We start from the raw sequence: 23,796 nt of genomic DNA on the forward strand, positions 1-23,796 counted from the left end.
TTCCCCACCCCCAAGCCCTGCGCCCAAGCTCCCCCAGCCCCTGCCTGTCCCCCCCATCCATTCCCAGGGGGCCAGCTGCCCCTTGCCGGGAAGCATTGGGACTCAGGGGAGCTGGTCAGGACCTCAGCCAGATGTGAGCAAAGCTTGCTGCTGTTTAGGGCCCTGGAGCTGGTTGTGTGGGGAAGGGGGTTGCTGTATGGTCAGGGAGTAAAGCCTTAGCCAGGCTCTGCCCCCCCACCCCCGCCAATTGTCCCCAGACTTCTCAGATCAATTCTTTACCCACTTCCATTCCCCCTACTGCCAAGGAAAGAGCTAGGCTTCCAGACCACAAGAAAGTGGTAGACTGGTAAGGAAGGAGGCAGAGATTAGACAACAGGACTGAGAATGAGGGGAAGGGGGCAGGGAGGTGGGGGACGGTGAGGGCAGGATCATTCTGACTCTGAGCACCTGGGAGGAAGCACAGGGGGCGCGGTTCTTTGGGCAAATAAAAACCTTTGTCCCAAAAGAAGAGCTGGGAGATCTCCCAGGATTCAACTTGATGGCATCCTAAGGGAGTCCTGTTCTCAACAGCTAGAACCCCCAAGCTGAACCGCATTTAACCGCCCCCCCCCCACTGTGTGTGGACAGCAAGCTCACTGCCTGGCTATCTCTATTTGTGACCCTTCTACACGATCTCTTTACATGGCCCCTGACCTTCTAGACAGTATTCCCCACAGTCCCCAGCCTCCTGTTCCCAGGGGACAACCCTTTACTACCTTTCCCAGCCCAGAAACCTGCTGCTGGTGCTGACCAGGCCGGGGGGGGGGGGGGGGGTGGCAACCAGTGTGGGACACACATGGGTGGGAAGGGACAAGGATGGGGTGGGGCAGGCCAGGCCTGGCTGGTGAGCAAGCGGCGGTGACAAACGGGCTGTGCACGGGGGCCGAGGGGCGGGGGGCGGACGGCGGCTGATTTATCTGGGTTATTTATGCTGCGGACGAGGCAGGAGAAGCGGTTAATGAGAGTCCCTGCAAAGGGGGGTGGGGAGGCCCAGGACGTGATCTGAGGCAACTGAAGAGGGTTAGTGTCCCACCGGCAGGCCCTGCCCCCACTGCTGCTGGTGCCCTTCACCCCCACCCTAGACCTTTTCGGGGCAGCCCAGCCCTTTCCTCTGTCTTGTATTGAAACCTGCAGTCCCACTCAGGCACTCTGGCCATGAGTCACCAGGACTGGAGGGGGGCAGGTCCACAATGGGGGTATCAGGAGGAACTGAGGAGGGGACCAGGAAGGGGAGGACAGAAAGAAGAGATATAAATGCTGGCTGGCCAGAAAGTGACCAAGTCATAGGGTCTATGGAGAGGGCTGGGGTGGGAGAGGGGCTTGGGGAGTGGATGGACAGCCCACAGCCTCTAAAGGAAGCTAGAGCGGACAAAGGGTGCTGGAGCACAGATTGGGTGTCAGCCCAGGGCCCGACAGGGGCTGGAGTAGGAGAGAGGCTGGGGGCGGGGGGGGGGGGCAGACACGCTGGTCAGAGACAAGCGAGAGCCAGGAAGGAGGGAGAAGATCCGAGGAGGAGGGGGAGAGGGCTTTACAGCAGCGAAAGCTGCTGGGAGCAGATAAGGCTGCACAGCAAGCAGGAGGGATTAAAGCTCTGAGGGGCATGGGGGGGGGGGGGTTGTGAGATGGGGAGAGGCAGAGAGGAGGGGGCTGGGGGCAACACACCAGGACAAGATGAGGGGTGCGTGTAAGGGCTGTGGAGGGCAGGATTTAGCCAGAGACCAGGATGCCATCATTAACTGGGAGAGGCAGCCAAGAAGGGAGTCTTGATCATCTATTGTGGGGAGGACTTCTTTTCTGCCATTGATGGAGCCCTCACGCCCGGCATGTCAGGGGCAGCAGAGCTAAAAGGAGGGATTTGCTGCAGAGGGCACACAGTATGGCGGGATTATTGGAGGGAGGAGGGGGTGCACGGAGTGGCAAAGGCCTGCCTTGGGAGGCCATGGCTGAGCTGATGGCTGGAGAGGGAAGAGCACACAGCACCTCTTTGAGGTTGCCAGCGAAACACAGGCGTGTCCCTACAACTGGTCAAAAGTGTCCAATCCTCTGCTCTGGAATAGAGACCCCATCACGACCAGGCTGTAGCAAGAATCAAAGTTTGGGAAGGTGTAGACTTGGAAGGACAGCAAGTGTTTTCCCAGGCTGCATCCCAGATGCCCCTTCCCACCCTCTGCCCACCCAGAAAGGGGTGCCTGGGGCTGGCGAGGCACCTGCTCTCTCCAGGCCAGAGCCCAGGGCAGTTCAGAGGGTGGCTTTGATGACAGAAAGCAGCCTCAGAGGGAAAGAAGGGAAGGAGGGAGATTGAAGGAGGGGTGCGGGGGTGGCAGGCGGGGCTGGGTAATTGCGTGTTTGCCAGTTCTCTGTCTCTGCACACGAGGGAGCGAGGGAGCGTGTGTTGGTGGGTGTAGCTGTGCTTTGAGGAGTGTGTCTATTGGCAGAGGTGTCAGTGTGTCTGTCTCAGGTCTCTAGGGGTCTCCTTGGCCCCCCACCACCACTTTGCGTTTTGGGGAGCGTGGCTCTGGGCACACCCAGCTGTGCTCCGTGCTGATGCGGCAGATGTGGCGGGCCCCAGCTGTGCCTGCTTCCCTGAGAGGAGGAGGGGGCTGCAATCTGCTCCCCCCCATAATGGCTGCTAAGTGCCACAGGGAGGGGGCTGAGATGGAGGTGGGACTAGAGCCTTGGGATGGGAGCCCGGCCCCACCCCACCCCAGCCTGGTCCAGCCTCCCCGCCTTCCCCAAGGCTGTGTTCTTGGCTCAGCCTCTTCCCCTCCGCTTGCGCTTGAAGCCCATCCAAATTTCTCTCCACACTCAGTCCCTGTCCCCAGCTCTTCCTCCCCTGTCGCCCCATCCTGCCTGGTGCCAGGGACCCACCCCCATTCCCGGCCCCCCAGTTCACTCCCCCTCGCCGATTTTACAGAATGATCTTTTTATGGAAACTGAAAAAAGCACTAATGGCAGGAGCGCACCCCTCCCCCGCATCCCTCTTCTGGTTCCTCCCCCCACTCCCCCCCCCACACACACCAGTTCTCTTTCATTTCTCCCTCCCCAAATCTTCTCCCAGGCCAGCATCCTTCTACTCCTCTACCCCAACAGGGCCAGTGATAGCTGGATACAAGGTCCCAGAGGTGGCACAAAAAGGCAGGGTGCTCTGTCGTGGGTGCTGAGCTGCTCACTTGGCTATGAATGGAGCTTCAGGTCCCTTCCAGCTCAGAAAAGGGCTGAAGGGGCACACACATCAGTGGCTGCCCTCATTCTGGGGTGTTACAAAGGCCTCGGCTTCCCCAGCCACCCCCTCCCAACACTGACCCCTTTCCTCTTCCACTGCCTTTCCCCACCATGTCCCCACCCCCACTGGGTCTGGGAGGGGGGTCCCGGGGGCCAGGGCCTGACACAGACTTATTGGATTTCACGGTGTTTTGCTGAGAAAATAATTAAATTATCATATTTATGATGGAGCTGCCATGGCCTCTGCCAACCACTCGGAACAGAAGGGTCAGGACAGGGGAGGAGAGGGAAGGGATGCAAAGCCTGGCTCTGTGGCCTGGCCCCCTCTCTCCTAGACCCTTCCTAGGGGAAGTGACCCCAGGCTGAGTGGGCCTCGACAGCTCCCTACTGGCAGAGATGATCCATGCGGACTAAAGGAAACATGGGGAAAAGGAGCTGAGGCAGGTAACAGGTCAGTGCTGCTCAAACCCTGGGCTATGCTGCATGGCTCTCACACAACGCCTAGATCCTGAAGAGGTGGGGAGGTCACGTGGAGCCGGGCCTCCAGGTCAGTCTCAGGCAGGTATCTTCCTAAATGCCTGCCTAGGAAGCTAGGAGAGCCTGGGCTCTGTCCCAGACTCTGGTGCTGATAACAAGACCCCAGCACCCAGTGCCTGCCACTCCAGCCTGCTGCCAGGACCTTCCTCCCTCCCACCTACCCACACCCTACCCCCCCCCCCCCATTCTCTTCGGGTAATTAGATTCCTCTCAATTAGCAGATTACGATCATTACCAGCTCATCTGGCAACTAAGCTCGGCACCCACAGCTGAGGAAAGGGGGGCACGGAAGGGGCACATGGGGGTCATGGGCAAACATGAAAGAGGGCAGGGAGAGGAGGGCTGAGACCTACCAAGGGTAATACCAGATGTCGGGAGGTGACCAAGGCCCCCCCCCCCCCACTTCCCAGAACAAGTACTCTCTTCTCATTGGCATCATCTCAGACCCACCCCCTCTGCCAGGGAAGCAGGAGACAGAGACACAAAGCCCCAGGCAGGGATGAACCCCCACCTCGCCAAGAGCCAGGCTGGGAGCAGATGGAGCTGGCAAGGCGGAAAACGGGCCAGGGCTGTGGCTCGGCAGGAGCTGAGGAGAATGGGTTGCTGGGTCCAGCTCCAGGCCCAGCTGAAATCCTCCCTCTTCCCTCAGAAAGCTACCCTAAAGGAGCCGGGGCCGGGCCAGGGAGGCAGCCAGCAGGGGCCAGCAGGCTGTGGAGCCTGGAGGGCCTTTCCTCTAGAGCAGAGCAAGAGGCTGAGGACGTGGGAGGGGGAGACTTACCAGGGCTCTAGATTCATTATTCATGAGCCCGCAGCAATGACTCCAATTTAAATGCTAATGTGGGGGGGCCTGACTCAGCTGTCTCCCTTCTGCCCCCACCCCCCAGCCCAGGCACAAGCAAAGTCTGTGCTGGCTCCGAGGTTCGAGGTTCACGAGGGGTTTATTTGGGGAGGGAAGCCAGGAGTCCCTGGCCACCCACGTCGTCCCTGGCTTCCTCAGCTCTCTTCTGGACAGAGGCTGGCCAAGCAAGCAGCAGCCTCAAAGAGAAGCGGAAAAGAGTTGGGGGCCTTCCGGCAGCCCCAGTCAAAGGATGATCTGGTTGGTGAAGCTGCGACTCAGCTCCTTGTGTGGCAGAACAATGGAGTTCAGGATGAGCACCTCCGCAGGGATCCGGACACGGCAGCCTGTGGCGGGGATGAGGGCAGCAGGGGCAGGTCACTCATAGGAGGGGGCAGGGGCAGGGAACTAGGGGACCATAGCCATCCAGAAGGGAATCTCTCCCTGCCCATCCGGGCACCTGGCCTTATGCACCTAGTGACACACTCAGGTCTGGCACACAGCAGGCACTTGGTGAATGTTTGCAAAAAGGAGGAAATATACAACACACACACACACACACACACACACACTCTTGAACTCCCCGAAGACCTCCAGGCATCACCTGTGGCACATCCCAGCCCCAGCCCCCGAGAAGCCATACCCAGGATGGTGATGGCGGGCAACAGCTTCCCATCCTTGAAGAGGCTCTCACTGTCCATACGAGCTCGGGGGTCATTGGGGTTTGGGTCATTGGGGGTCCCCTCCACACGAGACCAGCGCCCCACGGTGCTCCCCCAGCCCACGATGCTGTGCAAGACGCAAGTGTGTTCCTGTCAAACAAGATGGTGGGGGTGAGTGGGGTGGGGTGGGATCTGGAGGCATAGCTTAAGAGGTTTACTGTTCTCCATTCTGGGGGGTACCTAGCCCCTCCCCTCAGTCTCTGGGGTGTCACACACCATTGTGTGTCTGGGACCTACCTGTAACGTGGCTCCATGGAGGACAATACTCTCTCGGAGCCGCACACCCTCGCCCACAGTCACCCCTTTCCCAATGGAGACGTTGGGGCCCAGCTATGGAGAGGAGCACACTCCGTGAGTCTTGGAAGGACCTAGGGGAGCCCAAGTCCAGTCCCCTCCTAGAACAGATAAGGCGGAGGCAACCTGCTCGAGGCCACACAACTAGCTGAGACAAAAACAAAGACCAGCACCCAAGCTCAGGTGGTCTCTGGGCACCCTCATCCCAACAGCCACCCCTACCGTCTGAGGCTGGGCCCGCAGCTTACCACAGCAGATGGGGCCACTTTAGCCGTTGGGTGGATATAAACATTTCCTAGAAGCAGAAAAGAGGACCATATCTAGACGAGGAAAAGCAAGAAGTGACACCCTGCCTCTGGACCTTGAGGTTAGGGGTCCAGGCTCAGGGCAGAAGGGGGTACCTCGGATTCGTGGACCCCCTGGGGTATGCTTGGCCAGTCGTTCTGGGTGCGTAATCTGGTATCGGTCCAGATAGAGGCGAGAGGCATAGAGGGCTGAGCTAAGAGCCAAAAGGAAATGCGGCGGTCAGGAAGGAGCTAGCAGGGCCTGGGTCACCACCGTACAGTGTCAGCCCCCCAGGTGTGCCCCGTGTTCCAGCCCACATACCCTGCAGACTTGATCTGGCTCCAGATCCCATCAGTGAGGTGCACATAGATCTGGCCCTGCCCAGCCAGGGCTGAGAACACGTCCTGCTCCAGGCGGATAGTTCCCGCCCCTGGCCAGGAGCCTGGCGAGTCCTCTCTGGCAAAGAAAGGGTTTGCCATCAGTTTTCCTAGTTGAGCCGGAATGTGAGGCCAACCTAAAGAAGTCCAGACGACTCGCACAACCTCTCCAAGTCCCCTACAAAGGGTTGTTCCACACCCCTCCATCAGCTGTCCTCAGGGGGGAGCCCCAGGCCTAGGCTGGCTTTGCATCCCTGCCTGGTATCTGCAAGGTCCCCCAATTTTCACATCCTCCTCTCCAGTTACCCCCCCTAGTCACCTCCCCCAAAACTGGATGGAATGAAACACAGACAGACTCACCCCAGAGCAAGGCAGCTGGTGAGGGCAGAGACAGTCACAGAGAGAGGGAGAGAGAGATGGTAGAGATGCCAGTTCAGCAGAAACAGAGACAGAGAGGCCAGGAGAGATGGAGAGAGAGATATGATGGGGTGAGAGATGGCTATGAGCAAATGAGGCGTGCATCAGGGGATGGGTGGGAAGGAGGGGGAGGATGGAGACAGAGGAGCCTGCCTAGAAGGTAACAGTTTTCAGGCCTTGGGGGGAGGAATGACCCTGGAATTGGCAAGCAGGCTCTGGGGCTACATTCCAAGGGTAGCCAGCCTGAGAATGTGTGTGCATGTGTGCGCGTGCGCGCACGAACATGTGTGCACTCAAGTGTGTTTGCCGTCTGTTCTGAAAGACATCGTCTCTGGGATACTCAGGGCTTGAGAGAAATGGACCAGAAGGGGAGTGGGCAGGCAATGACAGAGGAGGAACTGGGCGGGCTAAGGAAGAGGGACAGAATGAGGTTAGAATGGGAGGAACTCATGAGGCAGTCTAGAGATGGGAGAAAGGGAGGAGGAGGGTGAGCAGGTTGAGACGGAGCCTATGGAACCTGGCGTGGGCCAGGATGGTGTGACAGGGATGCCTGGGGTTACAGGGTCATGGGGCCTGCCTCACAGTTGCCCATCCTGCTGATTCCGCTGGAAGACATCACGAAGAGGCTTCAGGGCTTCTGGGGAGAAGAGGTAGATGCCGCAGTTGATAATGTCACTAATGAACGTGCTGGGTTTCTCCACATAGTGCAGGACCTGAGGAGAGGGAGGGCTGGAGTACTGGAGTGGACTGCCACCTGCTACAGTACCTTAAGACCCTCTTCCCTCCCTGGCAGGGTGGATTTCTTAAAATGCACCGAACATCTTGTCCCTAACCGGCTTTACATCCTGAGATAACTGCCCTTCATCTTCACCTTCAAGGGAAGTCCCACCCCCATGCCTCCCTCCATTCCATCCTCCCTACTTCCTATCACTAAGAAAGCATAGTGTTCAGGCCATATACACCTGAGCCTGGCTGGAATGCCCTGCCCTCCCTCTTCCTCTGAAAAACCCACCTTTCAAAACCCAGCTGATACAGCTCTCTCCTTGAATCTTCTCTTGCCTGCCTGAGTTTGCTGTCCAGGGCTGGCACCAGGCATACTATACCATTTCCAAAAGAAATGCTGTTCTTTCCTCGGTCTTTGCACATGCTGTTCCCACCGCCTGCAGTGCCTTCCTGACTCCTTATTCATTTAGACAAATCTAACGCAGCTCAGGCCTCAATTCCTGAAGGACCCTCGTCCCCCAGGCACAGCTCTGCTGGGCCTCCTTTATGTGTGCCGTAACACCCTGTGCATACATTTATTATAGCGCCACACCTTCAGAAATGAACTGTCACCCCTTTCCCTCTGCTATCCTCTCTTAAAGGGCTACATGATGATTAATCAGGGATCTGTCACACCCATTTGACAAGACTGGGGCCCAGCTCACCATATCCCAGCATCCTCTAGAGGTAGGAAGTGAGAGGTAATGATCCAGAGTAGGCCCCCACCCAGCCCCCTCTCTGCTCTCACCTCATGTGTCTGTGGATTTTCAACGATGCAGCCGTAGTTGAGGGACTGTGTCCTGTTAGCCTGAAAGACAGATTCACCCCAGACAGTGACCAGCCTGCTCCAGGGGTAGTCAGGGCTGTTTTCTTCTTTCTTTCCCTCCCCTACAGCACCTGGCACGCAGCTCTGCCGCTGACAAGCCTTCAGCATGGGAGAGAGCTGACAGCTGCCCCCCCCCCCTGCTTCTGAGCAGCCAAAGGGCACAGGGTTGCCAATGACACTTCTGTTACTGCTAGGGCAGTACATCTTCCTCCCAACACACGTTCCCACTTCCAGCACAGGGAAGCCTCTGCCTGTGACACACCCTCCGTCCTTCCCAGCGCCCTTACCGTAGTACCAAGGAGTAAGAAAGGGTGGCGCTGGCGTCTGTGGGCATCCAACATAGCACTCAAGGGGAAGTCAGAGCAAACATCAGCATTGAGCACGAAGAATGCTTCAGGGCCGCCAGCCAGGATCTGGTCCCGAAAATGATACAGACCACCCCCTGTGCCCAGGGGGGCAAATTCCTGGAGGTATCTGTTCCCAGAGACAACTGAATTAGATCCAGTGAGCTAGAGCCCCTGATACACACGCCATCTCCCAGTGAACTCCTGGCTTAAGTCTCACAAAGAAGCTCAATAAATCAAGGGATTCTAATATGTGAGGGTAAACTCTGCCTTGCATACTAGACTCAACCCATTCTCATGAACTCAGCCCCAGTTTCCCTCTACCCCCATATATATGTGTAACAAACACCTGACTGGAAGGTTAAACTCCTGCTGAGCAGTTTCTAGGAACTGGGTAAGGGCCTCATCAGGTTGGTAAAAGCCAATGAGCAGAATCTCCTGCATCCCAGGGACCTGAGGACAAAGGAAGAGGTTGAGAAAGAAAATATCCGATAGGAGGAGTGATGGAGAGATCCCTGGGCTGACCCAGAAGTCCAGAGGCTACAGTTTTAGCTTCAGCTGGGAGCCCCTGGGCAATCATATAAAATTCAGGCCTGCTTTAACTCTGGATAATAAGGAAGCTAGAGAAATCTCTGCCCAGATCTTCCCATCTTTTATATTCCCTGCCCTACTTGAACTGGGACTCTAGAAAAGACTTTGGCTACCAAGCTACATCAAAGTAAAATCCATGCATCTTTTCTCTCCTTTTCTTATCTGGGAGGCAATGCTTGATACCAAGGTGAGGTAAGGGCATCACTTATCAAGGGCCTGCATTGAACTAGGCACTTTACAGCTTCTGTCACCTCACAAAGGTCTAATCTCTACTCGATAGATAAGGAAGCCAAAGCTCAGGGAGGATGTGAAGTTCACTTGCTCTAGGTCTCACAGCAGGGACAGCCTGGATTCAAAACCAAAACCTTGCTGTCCCACGGTGAGCGAGAGGATGAATTCTGAGCTTTAGTATCACTGAGGGTCCCCCTGCTCTGGCTTTAAATTGTCTCTAAGATCCCTTTATATTCCCTATTTTAAAACAGGCATGAAATCTGAAGCAGGAAGAGGCCAAAACAGCAAGGCAGCTGTGAACAATTTGAAAGATTGTCATTCATATCTATGAATGATGGTTAGACCTGATGGGAAGAGATCATGGTTGGGAAAGGGGGAAATACAGCATGACGAGATGAGAAGTAAGGGTGGTAGAGAGGGGAGCCTGTGAGGTTACCTGGGCACAAGCCTCAATGTGGTGCTGGATCATAGGGACCCCCGCCACAGGAAACAGTGGTTTGGGTACTTCAAAAGACAATGGCCTGAAGCGAGTGCCTAGGAGAGGACAGAACATTTCAGCCTCCTGCCTCCCTCTATCCCCCAACCCACCAACCATTCCTGCCCAACCCTGGCCTCCTAGCTCCTCACCCTTTTGAGGACCTCCAATCAGGATCACAGCTTTGAGCATGATGGTGAACTACCTAAACTTCAAGCCCCAACAGAAAAATTAGGCTCAGATTTCACACTCCAAAACAAACCCCAAATACCAACAGTTAGCCCTGGTTCCCAAGATATAAACACACCCAGAGTTCAATGGAGTCCCATCACTGGATACAACACCACAGAAATTTAACATCTCAAATCCCAACCCATCATCATCCAGCTGGTCTTGACAACTCACAGTGATTCTGCCCAAATTCTAAAACCCACACCTCACAATTTGGGCCCTGAACCAATCCTGCAAATTTGGAAAGTCAGCAGATCACCCTCTCCTTTCTCAGACCCCAAACCTCAAAAACCGGAAACTTCCTTCTCCAAGACTCTTGCTAGATGTTCAACTCTGTATTCCAACAGGAATTGCACACCTAGGCTAGGACCCAGATATCTAATTTCAGTTCTGAACGTGAACCCCAACTATTGAACACTGATATGCACTTGATGAACTCCAGTTCTAGCAAGACAGTCTCCAGATCCTAAAATCACTATGTGGAACTGCCAAGAGACAGGTTATCTTAGCATCTCAAACACTAAACCTACTACCCCTGGAGCCCCAATCGTGTCTGGAACTGAATCCCCGGATGCGGATTGACGGCTGACCCTCTGAACCCCACCACTGATCCCATCCAATAAACATTAGTCTCTCGTAGCCAGGTGTGATGAGACGAACACAAATACCGGCGCACAGAACGCCAACCGTGACCTCAGAGCTCGCCCCGAACTAGGGGCGCTCCGCCGCTCCCACGCCTCCCGCCGCCCCTCCGCCAGGTCCCTTTACCACTAAACTCCCTTTATTCCGGCTCTGCCGCCTGCCACTGCTTTCTCCTTCCGCGCACGTGTCTTCTCGTAGCTCGCGAGATCTGTTCGCAGGGCCTGCCGGGAATTGTAGTTCTGAAGAGCCCACTCTCTTTCCAACTTTTACCAGACACTAGGGGAAAGCAGTGGTGGAAGCTAGGGGCGCGGCAAAGGGCGAGAGGGGGCGGGCCTCTATGGAAAAAAGGATGGGGCTTAGAAGCTGGCTTAAGCAGTCCCTTAGACTGAGACTCTTGCTGTCCAGGAATGAGCTCGGGGGAGAACTAGGTCACAAGGGAAACAGGACTGAAGAGGACAGGCTGTAACTTGCCTTGGAAGAGGCGGGAACCAAGATCAAAGAGCCAGGACAGGGTGGGACCTAAACTAAGCAAAAGATAAGGCAGGGTCATAATTCCCCTGCGGGTCCCACTAGGGAAGTCTGACTTTAAGAGAAATCCTATTTCGGATTTTCTATTTGTAAAAATGAAACACTGGGGCCCGATGCGAGTGGCTCATACCTGTAACCCTAGTTACTCAGGAGGCTGCGATCTGAGGATCATGGTTCAAAGCCACCCCGGCCAGGCAAGACCATGAGATTCTCATCTCCAATTAAACACACACACACACACACACACACACACACACACACACACACACACACACACACACACACACACACACACACACGAAGCACTGGATTAGGAATGCTCTCCAGACTCCCTTTGACTCTAATAGTCTATGATCTTGGCCTGTAGGTTTGGAATAAGTGTAAGGGGTAGGTGCCGGGGAGAAGAAATGGCGATACAAAGGAACAGAAGAGAGGCAAAATAAATTTAAAAACAAAATCAGAGAGCAGCTTTACTAATGAAGATCCAAGGGCTGTCGATCCCCCGGGCCCCTGAGCTTGAAGCAAGAGCGAAAGGTCTGGCGGTGCCTTTCAGGCCACGTCCACACGAGCAAAGCTCTGGTCCATGCCAGGCTGTTCTCCACGTGCACCTCGTACTTGTGGCTGTCCTGGGGTCGTGGCCGGCTAGTGGCCAGAGTGGTGGCGATCTCGAAGAATACCCTAGACCCGAGATGGGAGGGGCGGGGGGAGGGTAGAGAGCACAGTGCACTGGACCAAGCTAATGAACCAGCTCTGTTCTTTGCCGCCCAGTTGTCTCATTGCTTTCTCTCAGGGTTTCTGGGCACAGTACCACCCACGTTCTAGCCCCAAGCCCCGCCCTGGCTGAAGTCCTGGCCCTGGCCTGTCGTCCTCCTCCATGTCCTGTCCGTCCTTGCATCAGCCCACGTCGGGTGGAGGCTCACCCAGGATCTCCAAAGTCAGCGTGCCTGTGTCCGTGGCCGTGGTGCCTTCGCAGACCTGGGTGGGTGTTGTCGGGTCCCCTATGAACCTTGGCCAGGACTAGACAAAGGGGTGGGGGTGGGGGGGTGGGGAGAGCCACCCAGTGAGGGGCTTTAGGGGCATCACCTCCCCAGCGAATATTTTGCCCCAAATACAAAGTGCATTTGGGCTTGTAATACGATATTGTACAAATTATTAAGCCTTTCTAGTTTCATCTCCTTAGCTATTAAACGAGACGCATTCCCTGCCCCTTCTTACTTCCGCGGGGATGCATAGAAGATCAAAAGAGCTAGACGCCCGGGAATGTTTCCACGCCTCCAGGTGCCTTGGAGACAAGCAATGGAAATTGCCTAGCTGTACCAGTTGTACCCCTGGCTGTGCTTCTGTCTTGCTCTGCGACCTTGGAGCCCTGGAGTCATGTGATCTAAGCCCACAGCTGACTTCTGGGGCTGGGTGAGGCCATAGGGAAGGAAGAGCCCTGGCAGCGTAGCGAGGCGCACCGGGCTGCGTCTGGGGGGCTGTGCTCCACCGGACCCCGAGTGGCCCCCCCCCCCGCACCTGCCTCCCACGAGGATGCGCGCCCAGTGGGAGCACTGGCCGAAGGGGTTGGGTACGTTGATGCTGTACTGGCCCAGGTCTGTCTGCCCACCAATGCCACAGTCCTCGAAGACGTTGTGGTACTTGTACCCATTGCATAGTCCTTGCCATCTTTGCTCCAGCAGGTGAAGGGGGTCTGGGAAGCACATATCAGCTTGACTGCGCTGCCCTGGATCAGCGGCTAGAGCACCCTCGGGGGTCCCTTCTCACGCAGTTCCTTCTGAGACCTACCCACGAGCCAGGTCGGGGACCAGGGATGAGTGACATGCATGGCTCTAGCCTGCCCACCCCCTTTGGACCATCTCTAAATAGGGAAATGTGTAGGGATGTGTAGAAAGGGGGTTGACCCTGAACTGTCATCCTACTAGAAAGACCCTCTCTCGACAGTCCTTTCTGCACCTCAGTGACTGCACTTTCCTAAGGCCAACGATCCTAGTGGTTGGTGACACTGACTCCATGTCCTAGCCCAGGCTGCTCTTCATTGAGCTGGCCATCCCTCAGGAATGTGTTTTCCACAGTTCCATCTCCCTTCCTCTCAAGGGCTTCAGGGGTCCCCGCTCACCTGAGGCCCCTGTAAGAGGCCTGGATGAGAATAACAGCACTCTGGACCTGCGGGTCATTGATATCCAGGGTGCATCCTGGAAGTGGTGCTGCTGGTTTCTTGGCACGTGCTGCTTTGGACATCTAGATTCAGGCTGAGACACAGCCTCTGACCTTCAACCCTTTCCCTGTCTAATTAAGATATCCTGAGTAAGGATAGGGTTTGGGAGATGCAAACACACCTCTGAGGAACAGACTCATCCTACTGGGCTTGCCTTCAGGATTTCTGCTGACTGGTTGGATTCAAGCAAGCACAGAGCTCTCCTGGGTAACACAGCAGGAGGGCAGTCAGGCCATCAGCTTCTGTCCCTGGTTTTATACATTGTTCTCTTCCTTGCCTTGTTTGGCCTAGTTGCCCCTAAGCTCCTTGGGACCCCAGCCTCTGCCCCCTGACTCAAGTGGGCTCCTTATATAGCCTTAGGATGTCTGGGATGCTGGCTCAGCCACTGATGCAGGCCCAAGGGTGAAACGAGAGTGGTTCTGGGGTATACTGTGAGTCAGCACTCAGACGGCTGGACGGCTGGATGTGGTCCCCTATGTCTGTGGACCAGGCATAGCTTCAAGATAAGACAACTCAGTGCTGGAGCCGCTTTATGTGCAGGTCAAACTGTAGGCAATCAGACAACATGCCTTTTCCCAGATGTTGTTGCTGAGGGGGGGGGTACAACTGTTTGTGGAGGTGTCCCTGAATTAAACCAGAGAAGGCTTGGACTTTATGGTCCATATAGCCAACCATGACAGGACCAAGGCTGACAAAACCAATGCCAATCACCTTACTCTTTCTCAATACCCACCCTTACAATCCAGGAGTTTATGGCTGATGGTTCTGCACTGTGCCCCCTGGTGGTAAATTGATGTAAATCTAAAGGAGATTGGACACACACACACAACTCTCTCTCTCTCTCTCTCTCTCTCTCTCTCTCTCTCTCTCTCTCTCCCTCTCTCTCTCTCTCCCCCCCCTCTCATATATAAATGCCCCTTTGATGATATTCTCACTCCTGTTCACTCTATTCTGTATGACAGGGGAGGGTCTTGCTGGTTTGCTTTGTCCCTGAAGATTAGCACTACTACTAACCTAGGTTTGCCCAAGCCATTTTGGAAGATAAACTGCCTCAGAGGGGCATAAAATCACCTGGGGGAAGGGATTCTGTTAACCCCTCAGGGATTGACTGGAGTCCAGTCTAGCCAGGCCAGGGCACAAGGCAGAGCATGGCTACCATTTACTGTAACTACTTACGCAGGTATGGAGCGCTGTCACCTTTTGATTAGAACAATCTTGACACTGCTCTGCTGACATAAATTACCTTTGCTCCTCCGGGTTTAGAATAAGCAGTTCATATGCCATTTCCAATGGAGATGGGAAGGGAGCTCCAGATCAAAGGGGGGACAAGAGAGGAATTTTACCATTTATCAAGATATGAGTCCAGGCACCTCATTTTTATACAAAAACATTTGCAGTGTGTAGGGGATTGGAGATTCTCACAGGCGAACTGTATGTCTTCATTGCTAAAATGACAGGTGGGGAAGGTGTCTCTCTCACCGCTTCCAGCTGGCTTTCACATCCTACTATTTTATGATGATGGGGTTTGCCTCTTCCCTGGAGTACTGGGAAGCTGGAGAGGCTGGGCTGTATTGGGCAAAGGGCGGTTGGAGCTGGAGCCAAGGGGCTCTCAAACTCAATTGACAACACACCAGTGCCAACACTCTCTGCTCATGGCCGGAGGCGTTGTTCTTTGTACTTTGCCAAGAGCAGAGTTATCAAGGGAGGGAACCATCCCCCTGGACACAGGAAACCAAGGTTCCTCTTTGCCCTTCACCTCAGCTTAGTTCCAGTACCCAGTGACTATTTTGTGGCTTTGCATGGGAGTGCCCTTGGCACCCAGAAGATCCCTAACTTGACACAAGGACAAGATCAGTGAGATGCGTCCAACAGCACTGTGAAAATGCTGGACACAGATGTCCTAAGCCCTCACAGATGCTCTGTGTGCTTTGTTCTAAACTCCAACTCCAAGAGCCTGGGCCTTTGACTTGTCCTGGTTTCTTCTGTAGGTCTTCACTTCCTTCTCTCAGGGTGAAACCTTTCTGCCCCTATGTACAGGATCAGAGTGAAGGAAGCTGAGACTAGAGAGAAGCATAGGCTGGCCCATTCCAGAGCCCAGCAGCCCTCAGTTGCTATGAAGGAGCAGGTGAGCAGGAGTGGAGGTTACCAGAGTCTAGTTTGGTTAGAGGGTGATGGTGGGGATCCAGTAGGACTGCCAGCATTCCAAGAACTGCAGGGCGAGAAACAGAGCACATTTTCCCTTTCTTCTAGAAATAAGGGATGAAGGATCTGAGGCTCAGGGAAAGGAGAGGGGTTAGCAGATACACCTTCCAACATGCCTTCATTGCCCAGGAAAGGCCAAATGCCCCATCCCAGGATTCGTACTCCCTACCACCCAGCCCTTCCAAAGAGAGCCACACAGGCCCTGCTGCTTGCTTGTCTGTTTTTATTTTCTTTATGACAGACACACAGAGAGCTGCACGGAACAGCTGGATGGCTGGGGGAGGGGAGAGGGTATTGGTGGTGGTGGTGGTCAGGACAACATGGGCAATTGGGTTTAGATGGAAGGGGAAAACTTCATAAAAGTCAATAAATAAATAAATAAGAATAGGATGAAGGGTAAAGGCCAATGGAGAAGTGGTGGGTACATCTTTGGGCTAACAGAGAGTGCCCAGAGCTGTACCCCACTGGGACAGGAGGAAAAATCCAGCCACTGGCCTACGGCTCTCTTCTGCTCTCTGTTCTCCTGCTGGGATGCAGCTGCTGGCCCATCCCTCATCTCCTGAACCTGCTGTCCCCCTTTTCCTACCTGCTGCCCTCTCTCGTGTCCTGGCTCTCGTTCCCTGGCACTGTCCCCATGTCTTGTCACTGCCTCGCCAACGCTCGCTGCCAGCTCGCTGTCCTGTTTCCTTCACCTTCCTGGGCTCTCCCTGAGATGCACCATGCCCCCACCTCCAGAACCTTCCTTCAGTCTCCCCCTTCCTGTCTCTCTGTATCTTTTCCTCATCATTTCCCTATTCCCTTCTCACTCCTTTTCCTGTTCCCACCCCTGCCCAGCCTGGCTGATGGGTCCTGTGCTCTGGCTCTGGTGGGGCGGGGAGGGGGACAGCAGGTAGAAGTCCTGGGGCCTCATCCCCTCAGCTCCATGAGGTATAGCCTGGCCAGATGTTGCTGCTGGTGATAGCTGAAGCCCCAGGCCCACCGACTCAGCGTGGGTCCTGGAATGTCCCTTGGCAGCGGTGGCGGCATCAGTGGGAACCGGAGTTGGAGCCCGCAGCTCGGCTGTGGTCCATGCCACTAGGGGCTGCCAGGATAGGAGCGGAGCAGCACCTTGTGGCGGGTGGCAGTCTCAGCCCTGCGACGCCTCTGCTCACCCAGGAACTCTTTGAGCCGGTTGGTGGTAAAGGTGAGCGTCTGCCGACGCAGCTTCATCAGGTAGGCATCCTGTAGCCAGGGGTGGGCCAGGCAGTCCTGCAGGGAGGGCCGGCTCCTGCCAGAGGAAGCCAGGCAAGGTGAGCCAGGACAGAAGTTTCCCATAGGGAACAGGCTCCAGACCCATATCCCAGACCTGAGCCACTACCATGTGCAGTGGCAGCTAGAGTGGCTGTGCAGTAGAAGCAGCAGCCATATATTATTAGAGTAGGGGCAATGGGGGAAAGGTAGCAGTGCAACCTGCAAACAGCGGCAGGTAGGGACCTACTCACCAGGGATGCACGGAGAGGACCTTTCGCAAGAAGAGGGTGGCACTCTGGGAAGTGTTAGGGTACAGCTGGAAGGCATCAAAGCGGCCCCCCACAATCCGAGCCTCCGTTTCCTGGGGTTCTGGCTCATAGAATGGGGAGTGCCCACTGAGCCTGTTGTGGAAGACAGTTTAATTGACACAGTTGACACAGTCCCAGCTTCCCACTCACTAGCTCTCTACCTTAATAGACTGAGGGTCAGTTCGTGAACAGGGCCACCCTGTGGTCCTGTGGCTGGGGAGGCAGCTGAAGCCTGGCCAGACACTCACATGATATAGGTAAGCACGCCTGCTCCCCAGATGTCCGTAGCCGAGCCGATGGGTTCGCCTTTCACCATCTCAGGAGCTGACAGGAGACAGGCCAAGCTGACCCAGCTTCCCTGTGGCAGGGAAACAGGGAGAGGCAGGGAGGCCCCTGGGGCCTTGCAGAGCAGAATAATGCCAGGCCATCACACCATGGGTCCAACCAGAGCAGCAGGCCTCGGAGGCCAGCAAGCAGGAGAGAGGTGGGATGTGGTCTGCCTTGAACAATTAGCAGGGTGCTAAGTGCTGAATGATGTGGAGGTTCCCAGAACTCAGGAGAACTGACAAACGGCGTCACTAGCTCCCTTGGATCAGTCTAAGGTAGGACTTTAATTCACAAAGATGGTGGCTGACACTAAGATTAAGAGCCTATGAAACCAGCCCGGCTGGCTCTAATCCCAGGCTTGCCCCCTTCTACTATGGGACCCTTGGCGATTTACTAAACCTGTCTGGCTCACCATTGTCTCAGCTATAAAGAGTTGCTTGTAAGACTAACTCCAAGAAATAGAGATAATAAACATCAAACACTTAGCAGGTAGCCAAATGACAGCTCGTTTTCCTTATTTATATACCATAATCATTGATTTTCCTCTCCAGCTTTGGCAAATCCTGTCTCTACCATTTATAACTGTCAGATTGGGCAGTACTTCACTTTCTCATGCCTCTGTTTCCTCATCTGTAACAAGTGGGTAATTCTTTTGTTATTTTATTTTATTTTTTGTCGGTTGTGAGCCTGAACTCTGGACCTAGGCTCTTCAGCTCAAAGCTAGCACTCTACCACTTGAGCCACAGCGCCACCTCTGGCTTTTTCTGCTAATGTGGTGCTGAGGAATCGAACCTAGAGCTTCATGCATGCAAGGCAAGCACTCTACCACTGAGCCACCTTCCCAGCCCTCAAGTGGGTAATTTTATGCCAAACTCCAGGGCTATTGTAAAGACTCACTGAAAATGTGGACTAAGTCCATCGTTAGTACACAATAAGCATACAGCGAAGAGTACACACATGTGAAGTGAGCCCCAGAGGCTACTCCCTCCACCCCACCAATGCCCCAATGCCTCACTCCAGTTGCCTGTTGGTCCTCTCACCCATGAACTCCAGTGTGCCTGTACGGTGGCCAAGGGGCCGCAGGGCCTGGGGATTGTATGGCTGGGCACTACCAAAGTCCACGATCTTGAGGGCATTGTCAGAGGCCAGCAGCAAGTTGTCTGGCTTGATGTCTAGGTGTAGCACATGGTGGCCGTGGAGGTAGTCCAGGCCTTGTAGCAGCTGTACCACGTAAGTGGCCACGTCATCTTCTGAATACCGGAATCTGGGAGCAACAGGGGCTAAGTAAGTGACATCCCAGCCTGTCTCCCCAACTCCATCTTTCTGATCCCCGCAACGTCTGCCTACCTGTCACTCAGCCCACAGAGCAGTTCCCGGTTGCCACAGCTCTCAGCGATGAGCACTAGGTACCGAGGGGTGATGTAGGCTTCGTGCAGGGACATGAGCCGCTCATGGTGCAATGCTCGCAGCACTTCGTATTCTTGCAGGACTTGCCGCTTGCCCTCCGCGGCATATGGCACAATCTTGGCCATGAACGTTCGGCCTGTGGCATTCTCTCGACATGCTCTCACAACACCAAAACGACCCCTGTGTGTGCGAGAGAGGCATCACAGATTTGGGGGTGTGTGTGATACTTCTATATGAGGGCTGAGGGGGTAGGGAGGCCTGGACCCTGGGGACAAGAATGTAGTGGCTCCAGAGGTCAGCCCCAGGAATGAAGGATCCTGTTGCAGCTGTCTACCTTTGGCAAACTTCCACAGCCTCAGTTTGCCCACCTGTGAAATAGGTGATGATAATGACGTTTATCAAGTGGTGTCTTCCTTTCAGAGAATGAAGATGAGGCAATAGCACATGGCTACTAGGCTCAGTATAGCACCTAGTACAGCTACTCACCCACTGCTGAACTCAGTAGTTCTAAGGACCCACGTCTCACCAGCTTCCCACAAGCCCCGCCACCACAGCTTGTTCTACTCTCCGAATCCTTGGGCTCCTCGCATCCCACCCACTTCCCCGTCCTCCTTCCCTTCCTGGGTCTGCTTGCCTGGCCTTTTCCTCCAGGAAGGTGTAGGGTTTCTGAGGGAGGCCCTGCCGGAGAGCAGTCCCCTCCGCTGTGGGGGAACTGGCCACTTCCTTGGCTGGGCTGAGGCTCCGCACAGTGGCCTTGATGGGCTCTGGAGGGGGTTCAGGGGCAGGGGGCTCAGGGGCTGGGGGTGCTGACACAAAAGACGTCACCATATACAGGGCAGTAGAGGAAGATGCTGGTTTCACCCCTTGAGGGGTGGAGGCTGGGGTTGGGGCTCCAGTGTCAGAGACAAAAGACTCGGGCTCACTTGGGGTAACCTGGATACTAGGTGGGGTGGGCTCTGCTTGCTGGGCAGCCTGCAGGCCCCTGTGCTTTCGTGGAGGAGTTTGGGGTGGTGGACCCACAGCCTTGAGAGAGGACAAGGCCTGGCCGGGGGCGGTGTGGGGAGATGAGGGGCTGAGCTTGGCTGCCTGGGAGCCTGGGGGAGCAGGAGCTGAGGTGGGGACCAGTGAGGTAGGAGAGTCGGGTGGCGGGGCCCTGGCCGGCCCTGAGGTAACAGGGGCATCTTGATGAGCAGCAGATGGCCGAGTGGAAGAATCTAAGAGGTGGAAAAAAAAAATCATCATCGCGTGTCCTGTGGGCAAGGCCATGGTGCTCTAAGAAGGAGGCAGTCCCATTTCCCCTCATACACCCCCATCTGCTGACCTTGAGTGCCCTTGACAAGAACCTTCTCAGAAGGGTTGCTGAAAGGCCCCTGCCCTGCACGATTGACACAGGCCACACGGAACCTCACAGTCAGCCCGACGGGTAGATTTGTCACATTGTAGTAACAGTCAGGGATGCCTGCGCTCACTGGGTGCCAGACAGACTCCCCTGCGGGCAGCACAAGGGGGAGGGCTGAGGCCGCAGAAGGGATGGCCTGACCTTCCCATGCCAGCTGCAAAGAGCCTGCAGAAGCAATTCTATCGAGAGAAACTTGCCTTTCCAGCCCTGCACCCCCCCCCCCTACACCCGGCTTCCTCGACCTTACCATCCACTCGCCTCTCCAGCGTGTATGTGCAGGGCGCCCGGCCATCCCCCGGTTTCCACAGCACCAGTGCCGTGTCTTGGTAGGTCTGGGGCACCTCTGGAGGAGCTAGTTTTCCTGGGGTGCCTGGAAAGAGGAGGAGAGGCCCAGTGATGTCCCAGCTAACAGCACCTATCAGGCATCTCCATCCCTCCACCCTTAGCCCTGCCCCGGGCTTACGGGCCACAGCCACGGTACAGGAGCTGGTGATGCTGCCCAGGACGTTGGTGGCGGAGCACTCATAAAGTCCAGCATGCCGTTTGCCTGCCCGGGGGATACTCAGCAGCTGCCGACCATCTTTGCAGGAGACGATGACCACCGAAGGCTCTGCCCGAAGGGACTGCTTGTCTGGGAACAGGGAGGGTAAGAGGGCCTGCTGAGGAGGACAGCACCCATCCAGGCCCCCCCTCTTACAACAGCCTCCCATGAGCCATGCTCACCCCAAGGCTTTGCCTCACCTTTCTATTCCCCCCCCCTCCCCTGCCTTTCTCTGTGAGAGATAGAAACTGCTTACCTTTCATCCAGGAAATACGAGGTGCAGGGCAGGCCGCCGGCAGGCAGAGCAGGGTGGCTGCCTCCCCCTCGAGCAGCACCTGGTCCTTGAGTTTGATGTGGAAGACTGGGGGGAAGTCTGGAGAGGGAGCAAAGGCAGTCATCTGTGTGTGGGACCCTGGCGTCTGTCTTACTGCTGAGGAAGGGGCAGGTGTGTGTGAATCCTGGCATGGCAGGAAAGCCAGAGGAAGGTTCTCTCTTTCCAGCCAAACGTGGGGAGTGGAATCTCATGCCATGTTCAAATACTTTATTTTTTGAGCCAGCATCAATTCCCTCAGGCCCTCAGCATATGCTAGAACTATCTTTTCCTGGCACTGATTATTAAAGATGTTGAATAAGTACCTCATGTTTGTAAATCACTTAGCACAGGGACAGGCACTAGTTAAGTGCTCTACGAGTATGTGTTAAAAAAAAATAAAAGCAAATTGTGAAAATCATTAATAGCTAAAGTCTTGCCTCTGGGGTATTGCAGGATGGAAAGGAAGGGAAAGGATACAGATTTCGTAACCAGAATGAACAGTCTCAAAAGGTCTTAAGCCAATACCACGCTGTTCAGCCCCAGAAGTGTGCCAGCATCCCTGTCCAGCTTCCTGTCTGGAGTGTGGGTAAGGCTCTTGTGTACTAATTCAGGTCAACCAAGTTGAGCTTTTGAAAGGGCAGGAATCAGTCTCTACATGACCATGAGCAAATCATTTACCCTTTTACAAACTCCATTTCTTATCTATAAGCAGAAAATACCAAGGTCGGAGGGATGATTTGAGAACCAAAAGAGGCATATAAAATGCTAGTTTGAATCTAACATGAAATAAGTTCATGAATATTAGGTCTTCAGGTGTGTGTGTGTGTGTGTGTGTGTGTGTGTGTGTGTGTGTGTGTGTGTTACTAGAGTTTGAATTCAGGGTCTCCTGCTTGGTAGGAGCCATTCCACCAGCTCTTTTGTGTAGGTTATATTTGAGACAGTGTGTCATGTAATGCCTGGGCAAACTTGGACTTCATGATATTCCTATTTGTGCTTCCCCAAGTCACTAGATGATAAGTGTACATCACACAGTGCCTAGTCATTGGTAGAGATAGATTCTCAAGAACTTTTACCAGCCCCTAGGCTGGCCTCAAACTGTGATCTGCAATCTTTTGCTTCCCTAGTACCTAGGATTACAGGTTTGAGTAACTACATCCAGCTTAAACAACTCTGTAGTTGCTATGATTCTGTCCTTATTATGCTCGACACAAAAGCCAGGAGCAGAATTCAGGAAAAGAGATGGTTTCAGCAAAGCAAGGAAACTGCTTCACCACTGGCTAGTGACCTTGTCCATGGCAAAGCTGGGACAATAAGCTTTGCTCTAACACTGCTGGCCCATCGCACCTTAGTGCCTGGAGGATTTGAGTTTGTGGCCCCTGGAATGATTCTTTAGAAAAATCCCAATCTGGGCTGGGAAGGTGGCTCAGTGGTAAAGCGCTTGCCTTGCATACATGAGGCCCTGGGTTCGATTTCTCAGCACCACATAAGCAAAAAGAAAAAAAGCCAGAAGTGGCTCAAGTGGTGGAGCGCTAGCCTTGAGCTGAAGAGCTGAGGGACAACACGCAGGCCCAGAGTTCAGGCCCCACGACCGGACCCCCCCCCAAAAAAAAGAAAAATCCCAATCTGAAGCCAGACGCCCCTGGCTCACACCTGTAATCCTAACTACTCAGGAGGCTGAGATCTGAGGATCCTGGTTCAAAGCCAGCTGGGGCAGGAAAGTCTGTGAGACTCTTATTTCCAATAAACGACCAGAAAACCGGAAGTAGCACTGTGGCTCAGGTGGTACAATGTTCGCTCGCCTTGAGTTGAAGAGCTGAGAGACAGTGCCCAGACCCAGAGTTCAAGCCCCACCACCACTACCACCACAACAAAAATCCCAACCTGATTCTAGCCACAGGGAATGGGGACATTCTTTTACACTTGGGCAGAGATAGCTGAAGACCCCTGAGAGTCCAACTGCTGCCTCTAAGAATCAGGAGGAAGAGGTAGGGGCGCGGCAGGGAATACACATGAGCTGGGCAGGAGAATCCCACCATACCCCAGGAAGGAGTTCCTCTGAAGTTCCAAAATACTGTGAAGCCAGTCTCATCAGCAGCTTCCACCAGACCAAGTGAGAGAATGAGGGAGGGAGGGAGGGAGAGGAGGGAGAAAGGTCACCTGCGTCCAGCTATGCCAGCCATACCCCAAATTCCCTAGGACTAGCCCTGGTTGGTAAAGTGGACACGGGACAGGCTTCTTCTGAAGGGAAAGGATGAGGTCAGGGAACACTGTGTGGCAGGAAATCAGCTGCACAAGCAAAATGGAACTGGGAGGGAGGCCCCAGATGGGAAGGGATCAGCTGTTCCCAGGCTTCAATGCTAGATGCTCTCCTCCTTTCCCCCTCCTTTCCCACCCTCCCTCTACCAGCTGGCCTCCCTCCCCCTCACTCATTCATTACAGCCCTGGCCAAGGCTGGACACAGTCTTGCCTAGTGAAAGCAAGGCAAAAACTATTCTG

The 23,796-nt window shown here is 54.8% G+C and overlaps 3 protein-coding genes across 5 annotated transcripts in view; all 3 read right to left on the bottom strand.

Annotated features, from left to right (window-relative positions):
* Nucleotides 1-4,717: 4,717 nt before the first annotated feature.
* Gmppa (GDP-mannose pyrophosphorylase A) lies at nucleotides 4,718-11,000 on the bottom strand. Of its 3 annotated transcripts, none has more exons than XM_042679263.1 (13): nucleotides 10,957-11,000; nucleotides 10,110-10,167; nucleotides 9,919-10,016; nucleotides 9,010-9,113; nucleotides 8,604-8,790; nucleotides 8,239-8,298; nucleotides 7,311-7,441; nucleotides 6,256-6,390; nucleotides 6,051-6,148; nucleotides 5,898-5,944; nucleotides 5,593-5,685; nucleotides 5,277-5,445; nucleotides 4,718-4,980 (listed from the first exon to the last, which is right to left on the bottom strand). In XM_042679263.1, the coding sequence occupies exons 2-13, from the start codon at nucleotides 10,147-10,149 to the stop codon at nucleotides 4,880-4,882; spliced, it is 1,263 nt and encodes a 420-aa protein (XP_042535197.1). In that variant the 5' UTR covers nucleotides 10,150-10,167; nucleotides 10,957-11,000; the 3' UTR covers nucleotides 4,718-4,879. The 3 variants fall into 3 exon arrangements, with proteins under 3 accessions (XP_042535197.1, XP_042535198.1, XP_042535196.1); XM_042679264.1 differs by lacking the exon at nucleotides 10,957-11,000 and adding an exon at nucleotides 10,265-10,464; XM_042679262.1 differs by lacking the exon at nucleotides 10,957-11,000 and having other exon boundaries at nucleotides 10,110-10,464.
* Nucleotides 11,001-11,907: 907 nt separating this feature from the next.
* On the bottom strand, nucleotides 11,908-13,596 carry Spegnb (SPEG neighbor). Its single transcript, XM_042679265.1, is given in 7 exon segments — nucleotides 11,908-11,948; nucleotides 11,951-12,036; nucleotides 12,218-12,339; nucleotides 12,341-12,375; nucleotides 12,878-13,015; nucleotides 13,018-13,139; nucleotides 13,475-13,596. Coding segments are annotated over 7 exon segments (666 nt in total).
* A 2,431-nt stretch (nucleotides 13,597-16,027) lies between these two features.
* The window catches only part of Speg (striated muscle enriched protein kinase), a 58,523-nt gene continuing 50,754 nt past the window's right edge, over nucleotides 16,028-23,796 (bottom strand). The window contains exons 32-41 of the mRNA XM_042679253.1: nucleotides 21,244-21,360; nucleotides 20,910-21,077; nucleotides 20,694-20,816; nucleotides 20,369-20,536; nucleotides 19,682-20,261; nucleotides 18,988-19,227; nucleotides 18,681-18,904; nucleotides 17,562-17,637; nucleotides 17,257-17,406; nucleotides 16,028-17,042 (exon numbers count right to left, since the gene is read on the bottom strand). Coding sequence (XP_042535187.1) covers nucleotides 16,850-17,042; nucleotides 17,257-17,406; nucleotides 17,562-17,637; nucleotides 18,681-18,904; nucleotides 18,988-19,227; nucleotides 19,682-20,261; nucleotides 20,369-20,536; nucleotides 20,694-20,816; nucleotides 20,910-21,077; nucleotides 21,244-21,360 — 2,039 coding nt within the window. The 3' untranslated portion in view covers nucleotides 16,028-16,849. The remainder of the gene's footprint in view (nucleotides 17,043-17,256; nucleotides 17,407-17,561; nucleotides 17,638-18,680; nucleotides 18,905-18,987; nucleotides 19,228-19,681; nucleotides 20,262-20,368; nucleotides 20,537-20,693; nucleotides 20,817-20,909; nucleotides 21,078-21,243; nucleotides 21,361-23,796) is intronic.

Source organism: Dipodomys spectabilis, unplaced genomic scaffold (genome assembly GCF_019054845.1).
Source record: "Dipodomys spectabilis isolate Male_0828 unplaced genomic scaffold, ASM1905484v1 ptg000051l, whole genome shotgun sequence".
Classification (NCBI taxonomy): domain Eukaryota; kingdom Metazoa; phylum Chordata; class Mammalia; order Rodentia; family Heteromyidae; genus Dipodomys; species Dipodomys spectabilis.